Source organism: Hemiscyllium ocellatum, chromosome 5, assembly GCF_020745735.1.
Source record: "Hemiscyllium ocellatum isolate sHemOce1 chromosome 5, sHemOce1.pat.X.cur, whole genome shotgun sequence".
NCBI lineage: Eukaryota > Metazoa > Chordata > Chondrichthyes > Orectolobiformes > Hemiscylliidae > Hemiscyllium > Hemiscyllium ocellatum.
In genome coordinates this window covers 133,823,498-133,846,773 of record NC_083405.1, presented here as the reverse complement: position 1 = coordinate 133,846,773, position 23,276 = coordinate 133,823,498, and the positions used below count along the sequence as shown (strand labels likewise).

General features: G+C 46.5%; 2 protein-coding genes and 1 long non-coding RNA gene across 3 annotated transcripts in view; 2 read left to right on the top strand and 1 right to left on the bottom strand.

Moving 5' to 3' along the window:
* recql4 (RecQ helicase-like 4) overlaps window positions 1-23,276 on the bottom strand; it is an 80,287-nt gene that overhangs the window by 22,817 nt on the left and 34,194 nt on the right. Inside the window, exons 14-17 of the mRNA XM_060825219.1 lie at window positions 21,921-22,109; window positions 15,459-15,641; window positions 13,874-14,078; window positions 9,669-9,946 (exon numbers count right to left, since the gene is read on the bottom strand). Of these exons, the coding sequence (XP_060681202.1) occupies window positions 9,669-9,946; window positions 13,874-14,078; window positions 15,459-15,641; window positions 21,921-22,109 (855 nt within the window). The remainder of the gene's footprint in view (window positions 1-9,668; window positions 9,947-13,873; window positions 14,079-15,458; window positions 15,642-21,920; window positions 22,110-23,276) is intronic.
* On the top strand, window positions 4,311-16,801 carry LOC132815879 (uncharacterized). The gene is made up of 3 exons (XR_009644717.1): window positions 4,311-4,393; window positions 11,553-11,771; window positions 16,545-16,801. It is a non-coding gene; the product is annotated as an uncharacterized LOC132815879 (long non-coding RNA).
* Window positions 4,638-5,958, top strand: LOC132815878 (acyl-coenzyme A thioesterase MBLAC2-like). The gene has a single exon (XM_060825221.1). It carries the CDS (start codon window positions 4,969-4,971, stop codon window positions 5,863-5,865), a length of 897 nt encoding a protein of 298 aa, XP_060681204.1. The 5' UTR covers window positions 4,638-4,968; the 3' UTR covers window positions 5,866-5,958.

The window sequence follows — 23,276 nt, the reverse complement described above, 5'->3', positions numbered from 1 at the left end:
TGTAAGGTTATACATTTGGGTAGGAAGAGGAGGAGCTGAATACTATTTAAATGCTCAAGATGTTTGGGAGTCCTGATCAATGAATCACAAAAAAGCTAGCATTCAAATTTAGCAGATAATGGAAATGGTCTTAATTCCAAGGGAAATGGAGTATAAAAGTAAGGACCTTCTGCTAGAACTATACTGTAGTGATTGTAACAAGGTCAGCCAGATGGACCTCAGAGTATGAATTCCCTGATTGGGACCGTTAATGAGGTTGAATCAGGGAGCCCTGGCTGACAGACATAAACAGGACTGTCAGCGGTTCTGTTCACTCTGACAGCTGGCTCTGAAGAAGCTGCATCAGTGTCAATGCCTTTCCTCATGTCAATAAAGGGTGACTTGGTGATGGGATTCCAACCTGTGTGGAGTTATTCCACATACAGGCACTAGTCAATATCACAGCTGAAAAACTTAGATAAGGAAAATTATACTAGCATTGGAGGCAGTGCAGGGATGGTTCACGAGGCTGATACTAGGATGGTGGGATTTTCTTATGAGTTGAAATATAGAAGAATGAGGGGTGACCTTATTGATACATACAACCCTGTGAGGGAACCTGACAATGTAGATACAAAAAGATTGTTTCCCATTGTGGGAGTGTCTAAGACTGCAGGGCATAATCTCACAATCACAGGTCACCGATTTACAACAAAGATGAGGATGAATTTCTTCTGAGGGTAATGATTCTGTGGAATTCTTTACTGCAGAGAGCTATAGAAGCTGGGTCATTATTTGTATTCAAAACTCTACATTTATGTGAGGAACAAGAGGATGGCCAGAGTGAGGGTAGTGGAGGGAACTTGTGTCTGGAGTCAGAGGTGGTAGGGGAGGCTTTAATGAATACTTTGCTTCAGTATTCACTACTGAGAGGGACCTCGACGTTTCTGAGGACAGCATGAAACAGCTCGAACAGATTGATGTTAAGGAGGATGTGCTGAAAAGTTTGAAAAACCATGACTGATGATAAATAAATCCCTTGGGCCAGATGGGATATACCCTAGGTTACTGCAGGAAGTGAGAGAAGAGATTGCTGCATCTTGGGGAATGATCTTTGCACCCTCACTATCCACTGGAAAAGTGCCAAATGATTGGAGGATGGCAAATATTATTCCCTTCTTCAAGATAGGTAATAAGGAATTACAGACCAGTCAGTCTTATGTCTGTGGTGGGCAAAGTACTGGAAAAGATTCTGAGAGACAGGATTTATGACCAGTTGGAAAACTATGTTTGAATAGACATAGTCAGCATGGCTATGGCTGGGGTGGAGGGGGGGTGATCCGAGGAGCAGGAAAATTGACATTTTGGGCAAAAGCCATTCATCAGGAATAGAGGTCTCCAGCACCACTGATTTAAACCCTATAGATCTATAGAGTCCTGGTTCCATCATACTTGGAATATTGTGTTCATTTTTGGTTGCCTCATTTTAGGAAAGATGGGGAAGCTTTGGAGGAGATTTACCAGGATGCTGCCTGAACTGGAGGACGTCTTATAAAGAAAGGGAGCTAGGCTATAAAGTCATACAGATGTACAGCACAGAAATAGACCCTTCAAGTCCAACTCGTCCATGCCGACTCGATATCCCAACCCAATCTTATCCCACCTGCCAGTACCCAGCCCATATCCCTCCAAACCCTTCCTATTCATAAACTCATTCAGATGCCTTTCAAATGTTTGCAATTGTACCAGCCTCCACCACATCCTCTGGCAGCTCATTCCACACAGATACCACATTCTGCGTGAAAACGTTGCCCCTTAGGTCTCTTATATCTTTCCTCTCTCATCTTAAACCTTTGCTCTCTACTTTTGGACTCCGCCACCCCAGGGAAAATACTTTGTCTATTTACCCTATCCATGCCCCTCTATAAACCTCTATAAGGTCAACCCTCAGCCTCCGACACTCCCAGGGAAAATAGCCCCAGCCTGTTCAGCCTCTCCCTACAGCTCAAATCCTCCAACCCTGGCAACATCCTTGTACATTTTTCTGAACCCTTTCAGGTTTCACAACATCGTTCCGACAAGAAGGAGACCAGAATTGCCCACAATATTCCAACACTGGCCTAACCAATGTCCTGTACAACCGCAACATGACCTCCTAACTCCTGTACTCAATACTCTGACCAATAAAGGAGGTGGTACTGTGGCTCAGTGGTTAGCACTACTGCCACACAGCACCATGGTCCCAGGTTCGATTCCAGCCTCGGGTGACTGTGTGGAGTTTGCATATTCTCCCTGAGGCTGCATGGGTTTCCTCCGGATAATCCGGTTTCCTCTCACAGTCCAAAGATGTGCAGGTGAATAGGCGATGCTAAATTGCCCACAGTGTTAGGTGCATTAGTCAGAGGGAAATGGGTCTGGGTGGGTTACTCTTCGGAGGGTCAGTGGTTGGGCCAAAGGCCCTGTTTCCACACTGTAGGGAATCTAATCAAACACCTTCTTCACTATCCTATCTACCTGCAACTCCACTTTCAAGGAGCTATGAACCTGCACTCCAAGGTCTCTTTGTTCAGCAACACTCTCTAGGACCTTACCATTAAGTGTATAAGTCCTGCTAAGGTTTGCTTTCCCAAAATGCAGCACCTCGCATTTATCTGAATTGAACTCCATTTGCCACTTCTCAGCCCATTGGCCCATCTGGTCAAGATCCCATTGTACTCTGAGGTAATCTTCTTCACTGTCCACTACACCTCCAATTTTGGTGTCATCTGCAAACTTACTAACTGTACCTCTTATGCTCGCATCCAAATCATTTATATAAATGAAGAATAGTAGTGAACCCAGCACCGATCCTTGTGGCACTTCACTGGTCACTGTTGTGGCACTCCACTGGTTCTTTTCTCATTGCAGAGAAATGGGATGAGAGGTAACTTGATAGAGGTGTACAAGATGATGAGATGATGTGGAGGAGTTGATGTTGATCTGGGGTAGACAAGTTAAAAATCACACAACACCAGGTAATAGTCCAACAGGTTTATTTGGAAGCACTAGCCTTCGGAGCACTGCTCCTTCATCATGTTGTTGTGGAGCAGGACCAAAAGACACAGCATGTATAGCAAAAGATTACTGTTTAATAAACTGAAGTCATATACTGAACAAACCTAGATTGCTAGGTTTGTTTAATATATCATTTCAGTCGAATGACACTGTAATCTTTTGCTATAAATTCGGTGTCTTATGATGCTGTACCACTAGTTACCTGATGAAGGAGCAGCACTCTGAAAGCTAGTGCTCCCAAATAAACCATTGGACTACAATGTTGTGTGGTGTTTAAAGATGATGAGAGGCATAGATAGAGTGGATAGCCAGAGACATTTTCCCATGGCGGAAATGTCTGTCACGAGGGACCATAATTTTAAGGTGATTGAAGGAAGGTTTAGGGGAGATGTCAGAGAGTGGTGGGTGCATGGAATACACTGCCTGTCAGATACATTAGGGACATTTAAGCAACTCTTGGATAAGCACATGGAAGTTAGTACAATGAAGGGTATGTAGGTTAGTTTGATGTTACAGTAGGATAAAAGGGTGGTACAACATTAAGGGCTGAAGGGCCTAAACTGTGCTGTACTGTTCTATGTTCTCTATGTTCGAAAACAAAAACAGATCTCTAATCAATAATGGAATCAAGGATTATGACAAAAAGGCAGGAAAGTAGAGTTGCGGATTATCAGATCAGCCGTGATCTCACTGAATGGTAAAACAAAACAGTTAAATTGCCTACTTCTGCACATTCGTGGTGTGGTCTTCTCGATGAAGCAACTAACGGTAGGTGAGCTGAGGATGGGGAAACTGGATGCTTTATTAATTATTCTTTCTATTGAATGCATCACCTCACACTTCTCTGCATTGAACCTCATCCTTCCACTCCAGTGTGGAGTTCCACACTGTCCTCACAGTTTGCAATTTTAACAAGTTTAGTGCCATTGTGGAAAACTGAAAATTGTCCCTTGCACATCAAGATCCGGAATATGAAATACAGTAACAGGAGGAGCAAAAATCCCAGTGTCGACCCATAGGAAGCTCTAGTGTGCACCTTCCCCCTCCCCCAGAAATTCACACTGCGAGCAGTGGCTGGGTTGCAAGTGGTTTGAGTAAAAAATGAGGTCTGCAGATGCTGGAGATCACAGCTGCAAATGTGTTGCTGGTCAAAGCACAGCAGGCCAGGCAGCATCTCAGGAATAGAGAATTCGACGTTTCGAGCATAAGCCCTTCATCAGGAATAAGAGAGAGCCAAGCAGGCTAAGATAAAAGGTAGGGAGGAGGGACTAGGGGGAGGGGCGATGGAGGCCTATTGCGAATCCTCTTACAAGGATGCCTTCCTTGAAGAAGCTCTCTTCCTCCCTCTACAAGGATTTCAGTGAGTCCCTCCTTCCACCTATCCCACCTCCATCGCCCCTCCCCCTAGTCCCTCCTCCCTACCTTTTATCTTAGCCTGCTTGGCTCTCTCTCTTATTCCTGATGAAGGGCTTATGGTCGAAACGTCGAATTCTCTATTCCTGAGATGCTGCCTGGCCTGCTGTGCTTTGACCAGCAACACATTTGCAGCTGCAAGTGGTTTGAGTTAAAAATGTGTTGCTGGTTAAAGCGCAGCAGGTTAGGCAGCATCCAAGGAACAGGAAATTCCTTGTGGTTTGAGTTGTGGAGTGCAAAGTTGATTTGTAAGGAACACAACATGGGAACTGCAAAACAGTGAAGGGGTGGGAGTGCACTGTGACCTGGTGTTGTGTGGTATTTAACACTGTGCTCAGTAAGGGAGCAGTGATCAAGCTGACAGGCTGTGTTATTGTGCTGCACAGCACTCTGTTTGCCCACCACCGGGAAATGCAGCGAGTGGAGGAGTTTGCATTAATTAGGCAACACATTTGCAGCTGCATTAATTATCCCCAGGTTTGAGATGGAGATGTGATGGAGAGTTCCCCAAGTCTGTGGTGAATGAGCAAGGGGCAGTGTCTGGACAGTGGACACCCCCCCCACGGGGTCACCTCTGGCGGGGGGATGGAGGGCACGGACATCGGGGAGTGGTTCTACCACCAGCGCCTGGCTGACGGCCTCTACCTGATCCGGGAGCGTTACTTCGAGTCGGGGAACCGGGCGAACATGTGGCTGCTGCGGGGCTCCGCTCGGGACGTGGTGGTGGACACGGGCCTGGGCCTGGGCAGCCTGCCCGAGTACCTGCGGCGGCACGGCCTGCTCGACGGCCGCCGGCCCCTGCTCGCCGTCGCCACCCACGTCCACTTCGACCACGCGGGCGGCCTGCGGCACTTCGAGGGCGGCCGGGTGGCGGTGCACCGCGCCGAGGCGGCGGCGCTGGCCCGCGGCGACCAGCTGGAGGCGGTCTGCTGGCTCGGCGAGCGGGAGCTGAGGCGCCCGCCTCCCGGGGCAGGCCCAGGATGGACGGCCCGCGGTTACCGGGTACAGGCCGTCAGCGCCGGCCTCCTGCTGGAGCACGGCGACCTGCTGGAGCTGGGGGACACGCAGCTGCGGGTGCTGCACACCCCCGGGCACTCCAGGGGCAGCGTGTGTCTCCATGAGGCCCGGCGCGGCCTCCTGTTCACCGGCGACACCCTGTACCAGGGGGCTCTCATTGACTGGCTGCCCCACAGCAACGTGGGCCATTACCGCCGGAGCTGCAGGCACCTCCTGGAGCTGCTGGACCAAGGCCAGGTACACACCGTGCTGCCCGGGCACTTCGACCCCTTCGGGCCCGACACGATGCGCAGCCTGGCCTCGGACTACCTGGCCCGGGCTGGGCTCTGCCACAGGATTACGGCCAGTGCCATCGGCTGCCTGGCAAACGTAGCACTGAGGGGGAGGCACTTGACCAGATGACCAGCCAGAGGGCCAGGACAGGACACCAGCCACTGGGCCAGAGGGACGGGCCAGGACACCAGCCACGGGGCCAGAGGGCCAGGCCAGGACACCAGCTAGAGGGCCAGGCCAGGACACCAACCACGGGGCCAGAGGGCCAGGACAGGACACCAACCACGGGGCCAGAGGGCCAGGACAGGACACCAACCACGGGGCCAGAGGGCCAGGACAGGACACCAGCCACGGGGTCAGAGGGCCAGGCCAGGACACCAGCCACGGGGTCAGAGGGCCAGGCCAGGACACCAGCCACGGGGGCCAGAGGGCCAGGCCAGGACACCAGCCACGGGGGCCAGAGGGCCAGGCCAGGACACCAGCCACGGGGGCCAGAGGGACAGGCCAGGACACCAACCACTGAGCCAGAGGGACAGGCCAGGACACCAGCCACGGGGCCAGAGGGCCAGGCCAGGACACCAGCCACGGGGCCAGAGGGACGGGCCAGGACACCAACCACAGGGCCAGGCCAGGACACCAGCCCAGGGCCAGAGGGCCAGGACAGGACACCAGCCACGGGGCCAGAGGGCCAGGACAGGACACCGGCCAGAGGGACAGGCCAGGACACCAGCCACGGGGCCAGAGGGCCAGGACAGGACACCAGCCACAGGGCCAGGCCAGGACACCAGCCACGGGGCCAGAGGGCCAGGACAGGACACCAGCCACAGGGCCAGGCCAGGACACCAACCACTGAGCCAGAGGGACAGGCCAGGACACCAACCACTGAGCCAGAGGGACAGGCCAGGACACCAGCCACTGAGCCAGAGGGACAGGCCAGGACACCAGCCACTGGGCCAGAGAGACAGGCCAGGACACCAGCCACTGGGCCAGAGAGACAGGCCAGGACACCAGCCACTGGGCCAGAGAGACAGGCCAGGACACCAGCCACTGGGCCAGAGAGACAGGCCAGGACACCAGCCACTGGGCCAGAGAGACAGGCCAGGACACCATCCACTGGGCCAGAGAGACGGGCCAGGACACCAGCCACTGGGCCAGAGGGACAGGCCAGGACACCAGCCACTGGGCCAGAGGGACAGGCCAGGACACCAGCCACTGAGCCAGAGGGACAGGCCAGGACACCAACCACTGAGCCAGAGGGACAGGCCAGGACACCAGCCACGGGGCCAGAGGGACAGGCCAGGACACCAGCCACTGGGCCAGAGGGACGGGACGGGACGGGACAGGCCAGGCCAGGACACGACACCATCCACCAGGGGCGGTTATGATTACATTGATATTAGAAAACAAACTTGATTTATCCAAGCTTTTTTTAAAACAAAGTACACTCAAATTTATACTGCATATTACTTATACAGCATTTTAAGAACTGTTTTCCAAAGAAAATGTTCACCATAATAACAAATCTTTCAGCATCATTACTTGATTTCTCTGGGTTTTTATTTTAGGACATGAATTACTTTGTTATCAGCTCGGAAGTCTATTTCCTTCCATTGTAGGCACTTTTTCACATTAATTAACACTTAATTACAAAATGGAACAACTTAAACTTGATCAGTGTGAATTTCCACTGTCTGGCTCCCCTGCAATCAATGTAAAGGTACAGTTCTAATCTCCAGTATCTAACAAGAGTGATTGAATCAAGGCAGTTAACTTATTACTCAATACCTCTAAATATTACTTCATTCATTTCTTTTTTATTTCTATCCTAAATCCTATTTCCACAAGCATTTAAAGCTTGTACTCTTTTCACACACAGTGCCAGCCTGACAAGCTTTTATAGGCAATTTCCATTGCAATTTAGGAAGGGAATATGAACATGTTTAATTCATTAAATGAAAATATTAACAGCTGTACAATTATTCTTCAAACCTTCTGATTGTTGGGTATCAAGGGAAAGTCTTTTCCCTGGGATCGGGGAGTCCAGAGCTAGAGAAATGGGTTTAGGGTGAGAGGCGAAAGATATAAAAGAGACCTAAGGGGCAACTTTTTCATACAGAGGGTGGTACGTGTATGGAATGAGCTGCCAGAGGATGTGGTGGAGGCTGGTACAATTGCAACATTTAAGAGGCATTTGGATGGGTATATGAATAGGAAGGGTTTGGAGGGATATGGGCCAGGTGCTGGCAGGTGGGACTAGATTGAGTTGGGATATCTGGTCGGCATGGATGGGTTGGACTGAAGGGTCTGTTTCCATGCTGTACATCTCTATGACTCTTGAATGGTCTTGTGTTCTGAACAAAATAAAGAGGGGTGAGGGTCCCTTGTGTTCGTGGGAGAAGAAAAATACAGCTGAAGTCTTGCTCGTGATCAGTTTGTTTCAGCTGTTTGAAATATGCCAGACTGACTTCAAGTAACAGGAGGATCTGACTGCAAAGAGATAGCTAACCCGACTGTTTCTGTACCAGTTGAATGATAAGCACAGAAGTTTGCCATTTGGACCACTGTGTCTCTTCTAGCTCTATGAATTACCCAATTAGTCCCATTCTGTTAGCACAGCCCTGCAAATTGCATCCTTTTTTAAAAAAAATTCCTACTGAAAGATGCTGTTGAATTTGCTTCCATCACCTTTCCAGACTATACATTTCAGAGAACATCTTTCTATGTTAAACAAAGAAATCATTTCTCCTCTGATCATAGAACTGTACAGAACAGAAACAGACCCTTCAGTCCATGCTGACCAGACATCCTAAATTAATCGCATCTCATTTGTCAGCAATTGGCCCATATCCCTCTTAAACCCTTCTTATTCATATACCCATCCAGATCCCTTTTAAATGCTGTAATTGTCCCAGCCTCTATCACTTCCTCTGACAACTCATTCCATTCACACCAACCTCTGCAGAAAAAAGTTGCTCCTTAGGTCCCTTTTAAATTCTACCCATCTCAACTATACTCTCTTGTTTTGGATTCCCTTTTCCTGGGGAAAAGATCTTGGCTGTTAACCTTATCCATGTCTCTCATAATTTTATAAACCTCTATAAGGTCACCCCTCAGCCTCTGACACTCCAGGGAAAACAACACCAGCCTGTTCAGCCTCTCCCTATCGTTCAAACCCTCCAACCCTGGCAACATCCTTGTAAATGTTTTCTGAACCCTTTCAAGTTTTACAACATCTTCCCCAGAGCAGGGAGAGCAGAACTGAATACAGAATTGACCTAACCAATGTCCTGTATAGCTGCAACATGACCTCTCAACTCTGATAATGTGTTGCTGGAAAAGCGCAGCAGGTCAGGCAGCATCCAAGGAACAGGAGATTCGACGTTTTGGGCATAAGCCCTTCTTCAGGAATGAGGAAATTGTGTCCAGCAGGCTAAGATAAATGGCTTATGCCCGAAACGTCGAATCTCCTGTTCCTTGGATGCTGCCTGACCTGCTGCGCTTTTCCAGCAACATATTTTCAGCTCTGATCTCCAGCATCTGCAGTCCTCACTTCCTCCTCTCAACTTTGATACTCAATTACTGATTAATAAAGGCAAGCATACCAAATACCTGCTTCACTACTCTGTCCAACTGCAACTCCATTTTCATGGGACAACGAACTGTTCTTTTGCTAATTATCTTTGCTCTGTCTTCTCTATTAATGATCCTCCTACAAGTGCAAAGAGACACAGTAATTGCTTCCAGCACCAGGGATGCAGAAATGCAAATCTCAAAAGTAAGCAATACAAAGTCAGAAGTCGCACAACACAGGGTTATAGCCCAACATATAACCTGTTGGACTATGACCTGGTGTCATGTGACTTGACTTTGTCTAGCCCAGTCCAACACCAGCACCCCACATCGTAACTAATACGTAACATGTTTGTACTCACATCTGGGTCGAGGAAGAGATGGCAATGGGCAGGCTTCCCATCTCTCCCAGCACGGCCAATTTCTTGCACATAATTCTCAAAGCCCTTTGGTATATTATAGTGTATGATTCCTCGGACATCCGACTTATCCAATCCCATGCCAAATGCCACTGTTGCCACCACAATACGCAGCTGACCACTCATGAAGTTGTTCTGAATTCTCCTCCGTTCACTGGCTGACATTCCAGCATGGTAGCAATCAGCAATCCACTTTAAAGGCCGCCTCAACTTCTTTTTTGCTGCATTTTGTGTAGAGGAATTGCAAGAAAATAATCTTTAGAACCTTCTCCACAACCAAAACAAATTGTACGTGAATATATTTTTCCCAGTGTCAGGACAGGCAAAAAATCCTATCTAATAAACTCATTTCAGACTCTTATTAAATACACTGCCTATCTTTGGCAGTAAAATACACCAGTGATACTGGTTTAACTGACCTCAAGAAAAATGGCAGACAGTGTTATAATTGGCATCTAGGCTGAGAAATAAATTGCAGAGATAACTATCAAATCTGTCACGGGATCCTACATGTGTCCCTCTCTCACAATAGAACACTAATCCACCTTCAATGTTGTGAAAAAAAGTCATAAATGAAGTTTTCTGACTTGCACTCATTAGGAACAATGCAAGATGACCAATGGATGTAGGTTTGCAAGTTGAGCTGGAAGGTTCATTTTCAGATGTTTCGTCACCATACCAGGTAACATTATCAGTGAGCCTTTGGTTGAAACACTGGTGGTATGGATTACTTTCTATTTATGTGTTTAGGTTTCCTTGGGTTGGTGATGTCATTTCTTGTGGTGACATCATTTCTTGTTCTTTTTCTCAGGGGGAGGTAAATGGGATCCAAGTCAATGTATTTGTTGATAGAGTCCTGGTTGGAATGCCATGCTTCTGGACATGCAAGAATGCCAAACTTCAAAATGATCACAAAAACACATACTTTTGGAGAGAAGGGTGCTGATTGGTCAGCAAGTTGACTCTTAATTGGCTGAAATATTACCATGAAGATCACAGCAAGGAATTGTCGGCTCAGTGAGCTCTTGAATAGTTCAAAAAAGGCACAAGGCTTGAGCATATTCTTGTTTGCAGTGTCTGGATTCTTGTGCATGAATCAATGTACTTCTAATGAGCATAAATGAGCTTTGTTCCCACCTTAATTTGTTGTCTGAAATTGGTTGTACGTAGAGCCATTTATAGCCAGGATTATTCAAGCAAGTGCTTCCCAATTACAGAATCTCATGCCCCAACCCCACTCTCCTCCCTCTATTTATTCCCAAGTCTCCTTCCCCAGTCCTGACCCAAAAGATTGACTTTCCTGCTCCTTCGATGATGTCTGACCTGTTGTGTTTTTCCAGCTTCACATTTTATTGACTCCAAATGTTGGTTTTGGGTTTTGCCAGTACAGGTTGGTTGGATACAGTTTGTGCTCTGACTATTACAAACAGCTGAAGGAACTGCAAGATGTACAGCCTATGGACCTGGCATTGCATTGACACTGAAATTCATATACAATGATGCAATATACAATTCATAAACAACTGTTAAGAGTAGTAGAGCATCCTTTTGGGCATACAGCACCCCATTAATGGAAAATACTATCTGTGTTACCTTTGCATAATGGCAGCATGAAATGACTTGCTTAATTTGTTGTTCAAATGTTTCAACGTGTTGCCTCTCCCAGGGCATTCTGAAGTAGACAAAGCACTGTTCAGGTTCAGAGTGGCAGACTCTGGCTCAATTGCATGTATGAGTTTGAGATTATTCCATTAGTCACAATAAGTACGAGTCAAAAATCTTCAGAAACGAGACTCTCACCAAGAATAATTTTCTCATTCATTGCAGGGACACTACACTGTTGCCACCACTCTAATCAGCATTCTGGCTATTTATCATTCTCAATGATTATAGCATAGAAAGAGGCCATTCAAACAGTGGCTGAAAATGTGTTGCTGGAAAAGCGCAGCAGGTCAGGCAGCATCCAAGGAGCAGGAGAATCGACGTTTCAGGCATGAGCCCTTCTTCAGGAATAAGGAAAGTGTGTCCAACAGGCTAAGATAAAAGGTAGGGAGGAGGGACTTGGGGGAGGGGCATTGGAAATCCGCTAGTGGAAGGAGGTCAAGGTGAGGGTGGTAGGCCGGAGTGGGGGTGGGCGCGGAGAGGTCAGGAAGAAGATTGCAGGTTAGGAGGGTGGTGCTGAGTTCGAGGGATTTGACTGAGACAAGGTGGGGGGAGGAGAAATGAGGAAACTGGAGAAATCTGAGTTCATCCCTTGTGGTTGGAGGGTTTCTAGGCAGAAGATGAGGCGCTCTTCCTCCAGCCATCGTGTTGCTATGGTCTGGCGATGGAGGAGTCCAAGGACCTGCATGTCCTTGGTGGAGTGGGAGGGGGAGTTGAAGTGTTGAGCCACGGGATGGTTGGGTTGGTTGGTCCGGGTGTCCCAGAGGTGTTCTCTGAAACGTTCTGCAAGTAGGTGGCCTGTCTCTCCAATATAGAGGAGGCCACATTGGGTGCAGCGGATGCAGTAAATGATGTGTGTGGAGGTGCAGGTGAATTTGTGGCGGATATGGAAGGATCCCTTGGGGCCTTGGAGGGAAGTAAGGGGGGAGGTGTGGGCACAAGTTTTGCATTTCTTGCGGTTGCAAGGGAAGGTGTCGGGAGTGGAGGTTGGGTTGGTGGGGGGTGTGGACCTGACGAGGGAGTCACGGAGGGAGTGGTCTTTTCGGAACGCTGATAGGGGAGGGGAGGGAAATATATCCCTGGTGGTGGGGTCCGTTTGGAGGTGGCGGAAATGACGACGGATGATATGATGTATATGGAGGTTGGTGGGGTGGTAGGTGAGAACCAGTATGGTTCTGTCCTGGTTGCGATTGGAGGGACAGGGCTCAAGGGCAGAGGAGCGGGAAGTGGAGGAGATGTGGTGGAGAGCATTGTAGATCACGTCTGGGGGGAAATTGCGGTCTTTGAAGAAGGAGGCCATCTGGGTTCATTCAAACAGTTGCCAAATAAATTCAGCTAGTCCCATTCCCCTCCTCCTTCTACATGACCTGGCAAATTCTCTCTCTCAGTGCTTATCCAATTTCTTTTTAGAATCCTATGTTGAATCTGGCTGCACTCTCTGGTAATGCATGCCAGATCATAAGCACTCATGTAAAAATATATTTGTGTCACTATTTCTTCAAGTTTCTTTTTGGTGTTTTGTGCTTCTTGATATAAAATATTGAACTTGTCAATGAGTTATACCAGTTCACCCTTGTCAGACAGTCCAGATTCAACTTGCAGTGGCTCCACTGAATTGGTGCTGAAAATGTGTTGCTGGAAAAGCGCAGCAGGTCAGGCAGCATCCAAAGAGCAGGAGAATCGACGTTTCGGGCATGAGCCCTTCTTCAGGAATTCCTGAAGAAGGGCTCATGCCCGAAACGTCGATTCTCCTGCTCTTTGGATGCTGCCTGACCTGCTGCGCTTTTCCAGCCACACATTTTCAGCTCTGATCTCCAGCATCTGCAGTCCTCACTTTCTCCTCCATTGAATTGGTTCCAGGCAGTGTTTTCCATATCTGTGAACAGTACCTTCTTATTCTCACATACAGTACAACCTCGATTATCTGAACATCAATTATCTGAAAAAGCTCTCAACGTCCTGTAAAAAGGGTATTAGGCAACTCAGCATTCAGTTCACAGTTAACAGCATTATGGCATGCAATGCCAGATAACTGAGGCATGTTTGATAAACAGCGCTCAAATTACCACTTGTTTACAATCAGATCAGTTATTCGAACAAAATACTCACCGCTCGTCTTGTTTGGATAATCGAGGTTGTAGTGTATATCAAGACTGGCATTATAGTTATAGTCCTCTGACACTGGAGATAACACTATCCCTTTTAAAATGTTCTATTCCTGCCTAACAAATTTCTCAATGGAATCTTTAAATTGGCACCAGATCTAAACTTAGCCATTTAAAAGGACTTAACTCCTGATTAGAAGTGTCCTTAAAAAAATGAACTTAGCAAATTTAGCAGTGGGCCTTTTGTGGAGCTGCAAGCCATTGCTAAATTGATATGCTTTCCAGACATTTTATGCCCCAGTGATTGAGTGTATAGCATTTCAGTTTCTACCCCAAACAACTCATTTTGAGCAACATCCTGAGCTTCCAAAGGCAACTTACCCATAGCTTTCTTTCGTTTTGCTAGGATTTCCTCAGCCATCTTCCCCTCCTCATTTAGTTCTTGTGGCGACTCCTTTAGTGTGACTCCCTGAAGGCATGTCCGGAGCAGGGCTGCAATGCGGGTCGTCTCTTCTCTTCGTGTGCAGTAGACAATAATGGAATCCAAAGAGGCAAATCGATCCCCTTGGATCAAAGTTACAAGAGCCTGGGCAGGAATGAAATTAAACAATTTACCACAATAAAAAAAAAGCACACAGATATAAAACATAAAGTTGATATTCTAAAATATTATTTCTGGAGCAAAGTTTCTGCCACCTACAAGGACAAAAGCAGCAGACATATGGGAAGATCATAATCACCAGCAAACTCCCCTCCAAACTTGAAAATATAGAAAGTGGATGGAGGAGTAGGCTGTTGGAACCTGCTCTGCCATTCACTATGATCATGGCTGATCCTCTACCTCAGCACCATATTCCTACTCTCTCTCCATAACTCTCGATGCCTTTAATATGTAAAAAAAAAATCACTCTTTATAACACCATTCCTGCAGGATTGCAAGGATAAAAACCTGAATCATTCTACCCAATAGCACTTTGTTCAAGGCAGCTTTACAAAGGCAATTAAGCAAGTGCAATAAATGCTAGTATTCTCAGTGATAGAGCTGAAAATGTGTTGCTGGCAAAGCACAGCAGGTCAGGCAGCATCCAAGCAGCAGGAGAATTGACTTTTCGGGCATGAGCCCTTCCTCAGGAATCGGGCTCATGCCCGAAACGTCGATTCTCCTGTTCCTTGGATGCTGCCTGACCTGCTGCACTTTTCCAGCAACACATTTTCAGCTCTGATCTCCAGCATCTGCGGTCCTCACTTTCTCCTATTCTCAGTGATATCCAATTTGAATGAATGCATGAATTAGCTTCATTGTCACATGCTCAAATGAGTACAGTGAAAAGATCATTAGTTGCCACTTATAGTGCCATCTTAGATGTCAAGGTACAGCTTCTTCAGTTATAGACTACTCACAGTGTAACAATGTCACTAACATACTGCACCATCTTAGGTACAGAGTAGCTAAGTCCAATCCAAAAGAGAAAATGCTGGAAAATCTCAGCAGGTCACAGCTTTGACAAAGGGTCAGTTAGACTCAAAATGTCAGCTCTTTTCTCTCCTTACAGATGCTGCCAGACCTGCTGAGATTTTCCAGCATTTTCTCTTTTGGTTTCAGATTCCAGCATCCGCAGTAATTTGCCTTTGCCTAAGTCCAAACCTTGGTTATAGAATAGCATCATTTTAAAAAGTTCAATGTTCATCTGGTCTAACTTCAATTTAATTTGGGTCTCATACACCACATTATTGCAAACAAAAACAGAACTTGTTGGAAAAACTCAACAGATCTGGCAGCATCTGTGGACAGAAAGCTGAGTTAATGTTTCGTAACCACATTATTGCATATTTTTACACAGTTACTAACAAGAGCCAGATGCTTTTCGCTCTCATGCTATCCTAGCCAGCAAGGACCACACCCAGTAAGTGATTAAAAAGCTCCCTTCTACAATGGGCTATTAACAGTCCGACTCTCAGGCTTTACCTGGTCTCTATCCCGGTCAGTAGACACACTGAGGAATAAATTGGCTGGTACATCTGCAGAGCGTACAGCTATTCCTTCTCGCTCCTGGATCCCAAGGTGATGTGCGATATTTTGGGCTGTCGCTAGCGTGGCAGTGGCTGTTAATCCCAGCAGGCATTTCACTCCCAAACGTTCCTTCAGGACCTGCAGATCAGACAAAATAATTGACTAAAGAATAAACATACTGGAACTCTGCAGGTTACTCTCTAGTGACATTTGGAATTTAAATTGAATTTGTTCATTCACTGGCTGAAGTTCTGACATAACTGAGAAAAGGAGCAATTTAATTAGCCTACTAGCTAACTGACAGTAGTGTTCAGTGCGTCACTGATTTTCTTTTCAAATTCCTCCAATCACCCTCCCTCATCTCAAAATGACTGATTTGTGATAGGATGCAAACGCTTTGGCACTGCCTATGCTCGAATAGTCAAGTGTCCAGTACTCAGTCTTTCTTTAGTCAAACAATTGTATTCCTTTAGCACATAAATAATCATATCTCAAGGATATGCAGCCATCATTAAGGGCTCTTCTGGTCTGGTCATGTCCCTGCCTCTGATCCAAAAGGCCCAAGTTCAAACTCACCTGCTTCAGAGGTATAATGATAATCCATCTGAAGACAGTGATTAAGAATATCTATACAGCCATGCTCACTCTGTCCTCAATTTGACCAATTAATCAAAGGCATAATTGTGGGCGGCACGGCGGCACAGTGGTTAGCACTGCTGCCTCACAGCGCCTGAGACCCGGGTTCAATTCCCGACTCAGGCGACTGACTGTGTGGAGTTTGCACGTTCTCCCCGTGTCTGCGTGGGTTTCCTCCGGGTGCTCCGGTTTCCTCCCACAGTCCAAAGATGTGCAGGTCAGGTGAATTGGCCATGCTAAATTGCCCGTAGTGTTAGGTAAGGGGTAAATGTAGGGGTATGGGTGGGTTGCGCTTCGGCGGGTCGATGTGGACTTGTTGGGCCGAAGGGCCTGTTTCCACACTGTAAGTCTAATCTAAAAAATAATTCCAGTGAATCTGTTTAACCTTCAAATCTTTCCCAACAGAAAATGCGAGAAATACTCAGCAGGTCAGGCAGAACCTGTGGAGATAAGTACCTCAGATCAATGGAAATTCAGAATCCGAATCACTATCAGAATCAGTGGGAGTTCATCAATCTGAAACAAGGATTCGGTTTCTCTTAACAAATGCTACCTAACCTGCTGAGCTATTCCAGCACTGTCAACTTTAATTTTGGATTTCCAGCATGTACAGTTTTCTACTTCTGTAAGTGATTGCTGACCCTTGATGTTCAAAACTAAAGACGTGAGCTCCAGATGGTATCTAACCAAGATTATGTACAATTGATGCATTCGCACCTCATTGCATTTGACCAACACATTTGAGAAAACAAACATGCCATCATATATTATTACTAAAAACAGAGTCACAGCTTTTCATTTTACACTCAAAATTAGGGGACAAGATACAGGCTTAATTGAAACAAAGGACACCAATTAAGTTACAGGATAAAGGTAGCTAGGTGACTGTCAGGAGAGGGTAAGAGAATAGGCAGACAGTGCAGCGATCCCCCCTGGCTGTCTCCCTCAATAATAAGTATACTGTTGGGGGTGGGTATGACGTACCGGGGAAAGCCAGCGGCCAGGTCTCTGACAGTGAGCCTGGCTCTGTGGATCAGAAGGGAAGGGGGAGAATAGGACAGCAATAGTGATAGGAGATTCAGCGGTTAGAGGAAAGACAGAAGATTCTGTGGTCGTGAACGAGACTCCTGGGGTGCCAGCATCAGGGATGTCTCAGATTGAGTCTACAGGATTCTTAAGGGGGAGGGGGAGCAGCCAGAAATTGTGGTACACTTTGGTGATATAGCTAGGAAAAGGGAGGAGGACCTGAAAAGTGAATGTAGGAAGTTAAGTTGTAAGCTAAAAGGCAAGACAAGCAGAGTAATAATCTCAGGATTGCTACCAGTGCCATGGGCTAGGAACAGAGAGCGAGTGTAGCTGAACACATGGCTGCAGAGCTGATGTAGGAGGGAGGGCTTCAGATATGTGGATCATAGGGATACATTCTGGGGAAGGTGGGACCTGTATACCTGGAGGATAGGTTGTACCTGAACTGGAAGGGCACCAATATCCTGGGCTGAAGGTTTTGTTAGAGCTTTACAAGAGGGTTTAAACTAGTTTGGCAGGGGGATGGGAACCGGAACTACAGATCAGAGGATGGGGTAGCTGGTGAACAGGCAGATACAGCGTGCAGAGAGTCTTTGAGAAAGGATAGACAGTTGTTAGGGCAAAGTTGCAGTCAGTGTGATAGTTTGAAGTGTGCATGTTTTAACACAAGAAGTGTCAAGAATAAAGAGTGATGAACTTAAGAGCATGGATCAGTACTTGGAGCTACGATGTTGTGGCCATTACAGATATCACAGGTTCAGGAATGGTTGTTACATGTTCCGGGGTTTAGATGTTTCTAAAGGAAGAGGGAGGGGAGTAGCCAGAGACTTTGCCCCAGAGCAGGATTGACTGGCACACGGGATCATAGTTTTAAGATATTAGGAGGAAGGTATAGAGGAGATGTCAGAGATAGGTTCTTTACGCAGAGAGTTGTGAATGCATGGAATGCGTTGCCAGCGGCGGTGGTGGAAGCAGAGTCATTAGGGACATTTAAGCGACTGCTGGATATGCACATGGACAGCAGTGAATTGAGGGGTGTGTAGGTTAGCTTATTTTATTTTAGATCAGGAATAATCTTCGGCACAATACTGTGGACCGAAGAGCCTGTTCTGTGCTGTACTTTTCTATGTTCTATGAGTAGCATTGCTAATCAGAGATTGTATCACAGATGCAGAAAGGGAGGTCGTCAAGGAGAGTTTGTCTGCTGAGTCAGTACGGGTGGAAGTCAGAAGCAGGAAAGCAAGTCAATTTATTGAGAGAATTGTATACAGCCCCCAACAGCAAGAGAGACACAGAGGAGTAGATTGGGAGCAAGATTTTGGAAAGCTGCAGAAGTAACAGGGTTGTTATCTTGGGTGACTTCAACTTCCCTAATATTGATTGGAACCTCCTTACTGCAAATCGTTGGATGGAGCAGACTTTGTCAGGTGTGTCCAAGAAGGATCCCTGACTCAACATGTAGGTAGAGGGGAGGCCATATTGCCAAGCAGCAAATCCAATGAGCCATATCAGGTGTCAGATCTCTGAGTGGGAGAGCATTTCAGTGATAGTGATCACAACTCCCTGACCTTTACTACAATCATGGAGAAGGATAGAAGCAGACAGTATGGGAAAGTATTTAATTGGAGGAGAGGGAATTACAATGCTATTAGGCAAGAACTGTGGACCATAAATTGGGAACAGATATTCTCAGGGAAATGCATGACAGATATGTGGAGGTTGTTTAGGGAGCACTCACTGCAAGTGCTGGATAGGTTTGTCCCACTGAGGCAAGGAAGGGATGGTATGGTGAAGGAACCTTGGATGACAAGAGATGTGGAACATCTAGTCAAGAGGAAAGAAGCTTACTTAAGGTTGAGGAAGCAAGGATGAGACAGAGCTCTTGAGGGTTACAAAGCAGCCAGGAAGCAACTGAAGAATAGACTTCGGAGACCCAGAAGGGGGCATGAAAAAGCTTTGGTGGGTAAGGTTCAGGAAAACCCCAATGAGTTCTACATTTTGTGAGGAACAAGACGATGGCCAGAATGAGGGTAGGGCTGATCGGGGATAGCGGAGGGAACTTGTGCCTGGAGTCAGAGGAGGTATGAGGGGTCCTTAATGGATAGCTGAAAATGTGTTGCTGGAAAAGCGCAGCAGGTCAGGCAGCATCCAAGGAGCAGGTGAATCAACGTTTCGGGCATGAGCCCTTCTTCCTTGGATGCTGCCTGACCGCTGTGCTTTTCCAGCAACACATTTTCAGCTCTGGTCTCCAGCATCTGCAGCCCTCACTTTGTCCTTAATGAATACTTTGCTTCAGTATTCACTACTGAGAGGGAGCTTGTCGTTTGTGAGGACAGCATGAAACAGGCTGATATGCTTAAACAGGTTGATATTGAAGAGGAGAATGTGGTGACAGTTTGAACAACATGAGGATAGGTAAGTCCCCTGGGCCAGACGGGATATTCCCAAGGCTATTACAGGAAGCAAGGAAAGAGATTGCTGCGCCTTTGGTGATGACCTTTGCGTCCTCACTGTCAACTGGAGTAGTACCAGATGATAGGAGGGTGGCAAATGCTATTTCCTTGTTCAAGAAAGGGAATAGGGATAACCCTGGGAATTACAGACCAGTCAGTCTTATGTCTTGGTGGGCAAGTTATTGGAGAGGATTCTGAGAGACAGGATTTATGATTATTTGGAAGTTTGATTAGAGATAGTCAGCTTGGCTTGGCTTGGCTTGGCTTTGTGAGGGGTAGGTAATGCCTCACAAGCCTTATTGAATTCTTTGAGGATGTGACAAAACACATCGATGAAGGTAGAGCAGTGGATATGGTGTACATGGATTTTAGCAAGGCATTTGATAAGGTTCCCCAAGGTAGGCTCATTCAGAAAGGAGGCATGGAATACAGGAAAGTTTGGCTGTCTGGATACAGAATTGGCTGGCCCACAGAAGACAGAGGGTGATGGTAGATGGAAAGTATTCAGAGGGATCTTAGGGTCCACCTCCTTAGATCCCTCAAAGTTACCACCCAAGTTGTTAAGAAGGCATATCATGTGTTGGCTTTCATTAGCAAGGTGATTGAGTTTAACAGCCACGAGGTTATGCTGCAGCTTTATGAAGCTCTGGTGGGACCACACATGGAATAGTGTGTTCAGTTATAGTTACCTGATGTGAAAGCTTTAGAGAGGGTGCAGAGGAGATTTACCAGAATGCTACCTGGACTGGAGAGTATGTCTTGCGAAGAAAGGTTGAGGGAACCAGGGTTTTTCTCATTGGAGAGAAGAAGGATGAGAGATGACTTGATAAGAGTTGTACAAGCTGATGAGAGGCAAAGATTGAGTGGATAGCCAGAAACATTTTCCCAGAGAGGAAATGGCTATCAAGAGGGAACATAATTTTAAGGTAATTGGAGGAAGTTTTGGGGGAGATATCAGAAGTAGGTTCTTTACACAGAGTGGTGGGGAAGTGGAAGGCACGGTCAGCAGTGGTAGCAGAATCAGATACATTAGGAACATTTAAGCGACTCTTGGATAGGTACATGAATGATAGCAAAATGAAGGGTATGTAGGTTAGTCTGATCCTAGAGTAGGATAAAAGGTCAGTACAACATGGAGGGCTAAAGGGCCTGTACCATGCTGTACTGTTTCATATTTTATGTTCAATGTAAGAGGGCCAGAATACAAAAGTAGAGATGTACAAGAATGTGGTCAGACTGTCTTTGGAATATTGTGAGCAGTTTTAGGCCCTGCATCCAAGGAAGGATGTGTTGGCATTGGAGGCAGTCCAGAGAAGGCTTCCTAGAATGATGCCAGGGCTGAAGGGCTTGTCAGATGAGAAGCAATTGAGGACTCGGAGTCTGCACTTGATGAAGTTTAGAAGGATGAACGGGGAGATCCTGAATGAAACTTCCAGACTTCCAAAAGGCCTTGATAGTCAGCCTGGAGAAGATGTTTCCAATAGTAGGAGAGACTAGGGTTCAAGGGTACAGCCTCAGAGTGAAGGGATGACCCTTTCAAATTGAGAGGAGGAGGAATTTCTTCACCCAGAGGGTGATGAATCTGTAGAACGCATTGCCCCAGAGGGCTGTGGAGGCCAAGTTATTGAGTGTATTTAAGACAGGGATAGATAAGATCTTGATTAGTAAGAGGATCAAGTTTTGGAGACAGGGCAGGAGAATGGAGCTGAAAAACATGTCAGCCAAGATCGAATGGTGCAGTAGACCTGATGGGCTGAATAGCCTAACTCTTCTCCTATATTTTATGGTTTTATACAACATCAGAATGTGGTGCTGATTGGTGGATTCATCATTGGTGCGGAGATGCAGTTAACTGTCAACCTTAGTAATTGGATCAAGCAGGTACACAGATCAGTCAGGGTATTAGCAGGTGGCTACAATGGGGATTTATAGTCTCCATGACCCTTTTTCTCTCCCCACTGAGAAAGGCACAATATAAATGCAACCGTTTTCCATATCTGTTCGTCGCGTCCCAGTTCTCTTCGGTGCAAGACAAAAAGTCCTTCCAGGAAACGCATCAGGGTGGAAATTGGGCAAGGCCAACATTACAATGTCCATCACATACACTACTCGAAGTCAGGGTGTCAATCAAATAGGTCACATGCTCTAGGAAGCATCGTCAGGAGAGCAGGAAACTGAAAATGTAATTAGATTCCGAATTTGAATTCAGATTATTTCCCTCAAACTAATCCTGATCAAAGCTGCACTGCACAAAGGAGCCACCCGTCTAAACCACGACACCACTGAGATGTTCCTCCCTTACCTTACACAGACGGAGATAGCATGGTCTGAAGTTGTGAGACCATTCCGAAACACAGTGTGCCTCATCAATACATGCAAAAGCCACTGGGGGAAGCTCGTGTGCAGGCGGGAGACAACTTGATCCAGCCCGACCACCACCAACAAGTGCTTCTGGGGACAGCAACAGCACATGGACCTTACCCTCTTTCACCTGAGGATCCAAAGATAAACATATGAATCCAAACCAATCTGAAATTACTTCCAATTACATTGAAACAAAAAAAATATTCCTGCTGCAGTTTGTTTTAAAATACTTGATGTCTTTCAGCATATATTCTGCTCTGCAACCATCTGGTCATACACCTCAACATCACCAATCATCCAATGAGAACTGTTGGGAGTGAAGTCAGTAACTGTTGTACATTGTGCCAGTGGTGAACGGGGCTCCAATCAATGACTAATTTGTCCTGAATGATGTCAAACTACTTGATGTTATTAGAGCTGTACACATTTAGGCAAAGTGTTCCATCATACGCCTGCCTTGCAGGTAAAGGATAAGCTTAGGGAAGTCAGTCATCACAATTCCCAGTCACTGACTTGTTTTCATAGTCACGATTGTTCCAAGTAGCGACTTACAATGTGTTGATGGTGGGACATTAGAAATATTAGTAAGGACAAGAAATATCACTGGGAGGTAGATTAGATTAGATTAGATTACTTAGTGTGGAAACAGGCCCTTCGGCCCTTACCTAACACTACGGGCAATTTAGCATGGCCAATTCACCTGACCTGCACATCTTTGGACTGTGGGAGGAAACCGGAGCACCCGGAGGAAACCCACACAGACACAGGGAGAACGTGCAAACTCCACACAGTCAGTCGCCTGAAGCGGGAATTGAACCCGGATCTCTGGCGCTGTGAGACAGCAGTGCTAACCACTGTGCCACCGTGCCGCCCACAAATATATTCTTGCTGGAGATAGCAAGATGGTTGTAGGCAAATAGGGATGGAAATAAATGCTGGCCCTGCAAACAAATAAAGTGAATTTAAAAATGATCATTGCCTGAAACTTGAGTGACATAAACATGACAGGACTTGCTGCTTGGTCCCATGAGACCAAAAAGTACAGATTGTTTCAATAGAGGATAAAGACACAAAGCTGCATCCAATGGCCTGCCACATACTTGGAGAAACAAGACAGCAAGAAACATCACAGGTGACTCTACATCTGATGGGTCCCACACAAAAGTGCTTTAAGTTAGGCCTGTATTTTCAGTGTTTCGAAGAATAACGCACATTTAATAGAAACCTTCAAAATTGTTAAATATAAAAAAAGTGTGAATGAATAAAGAACGTTTTCACAAGTTCTGGGGTCTAT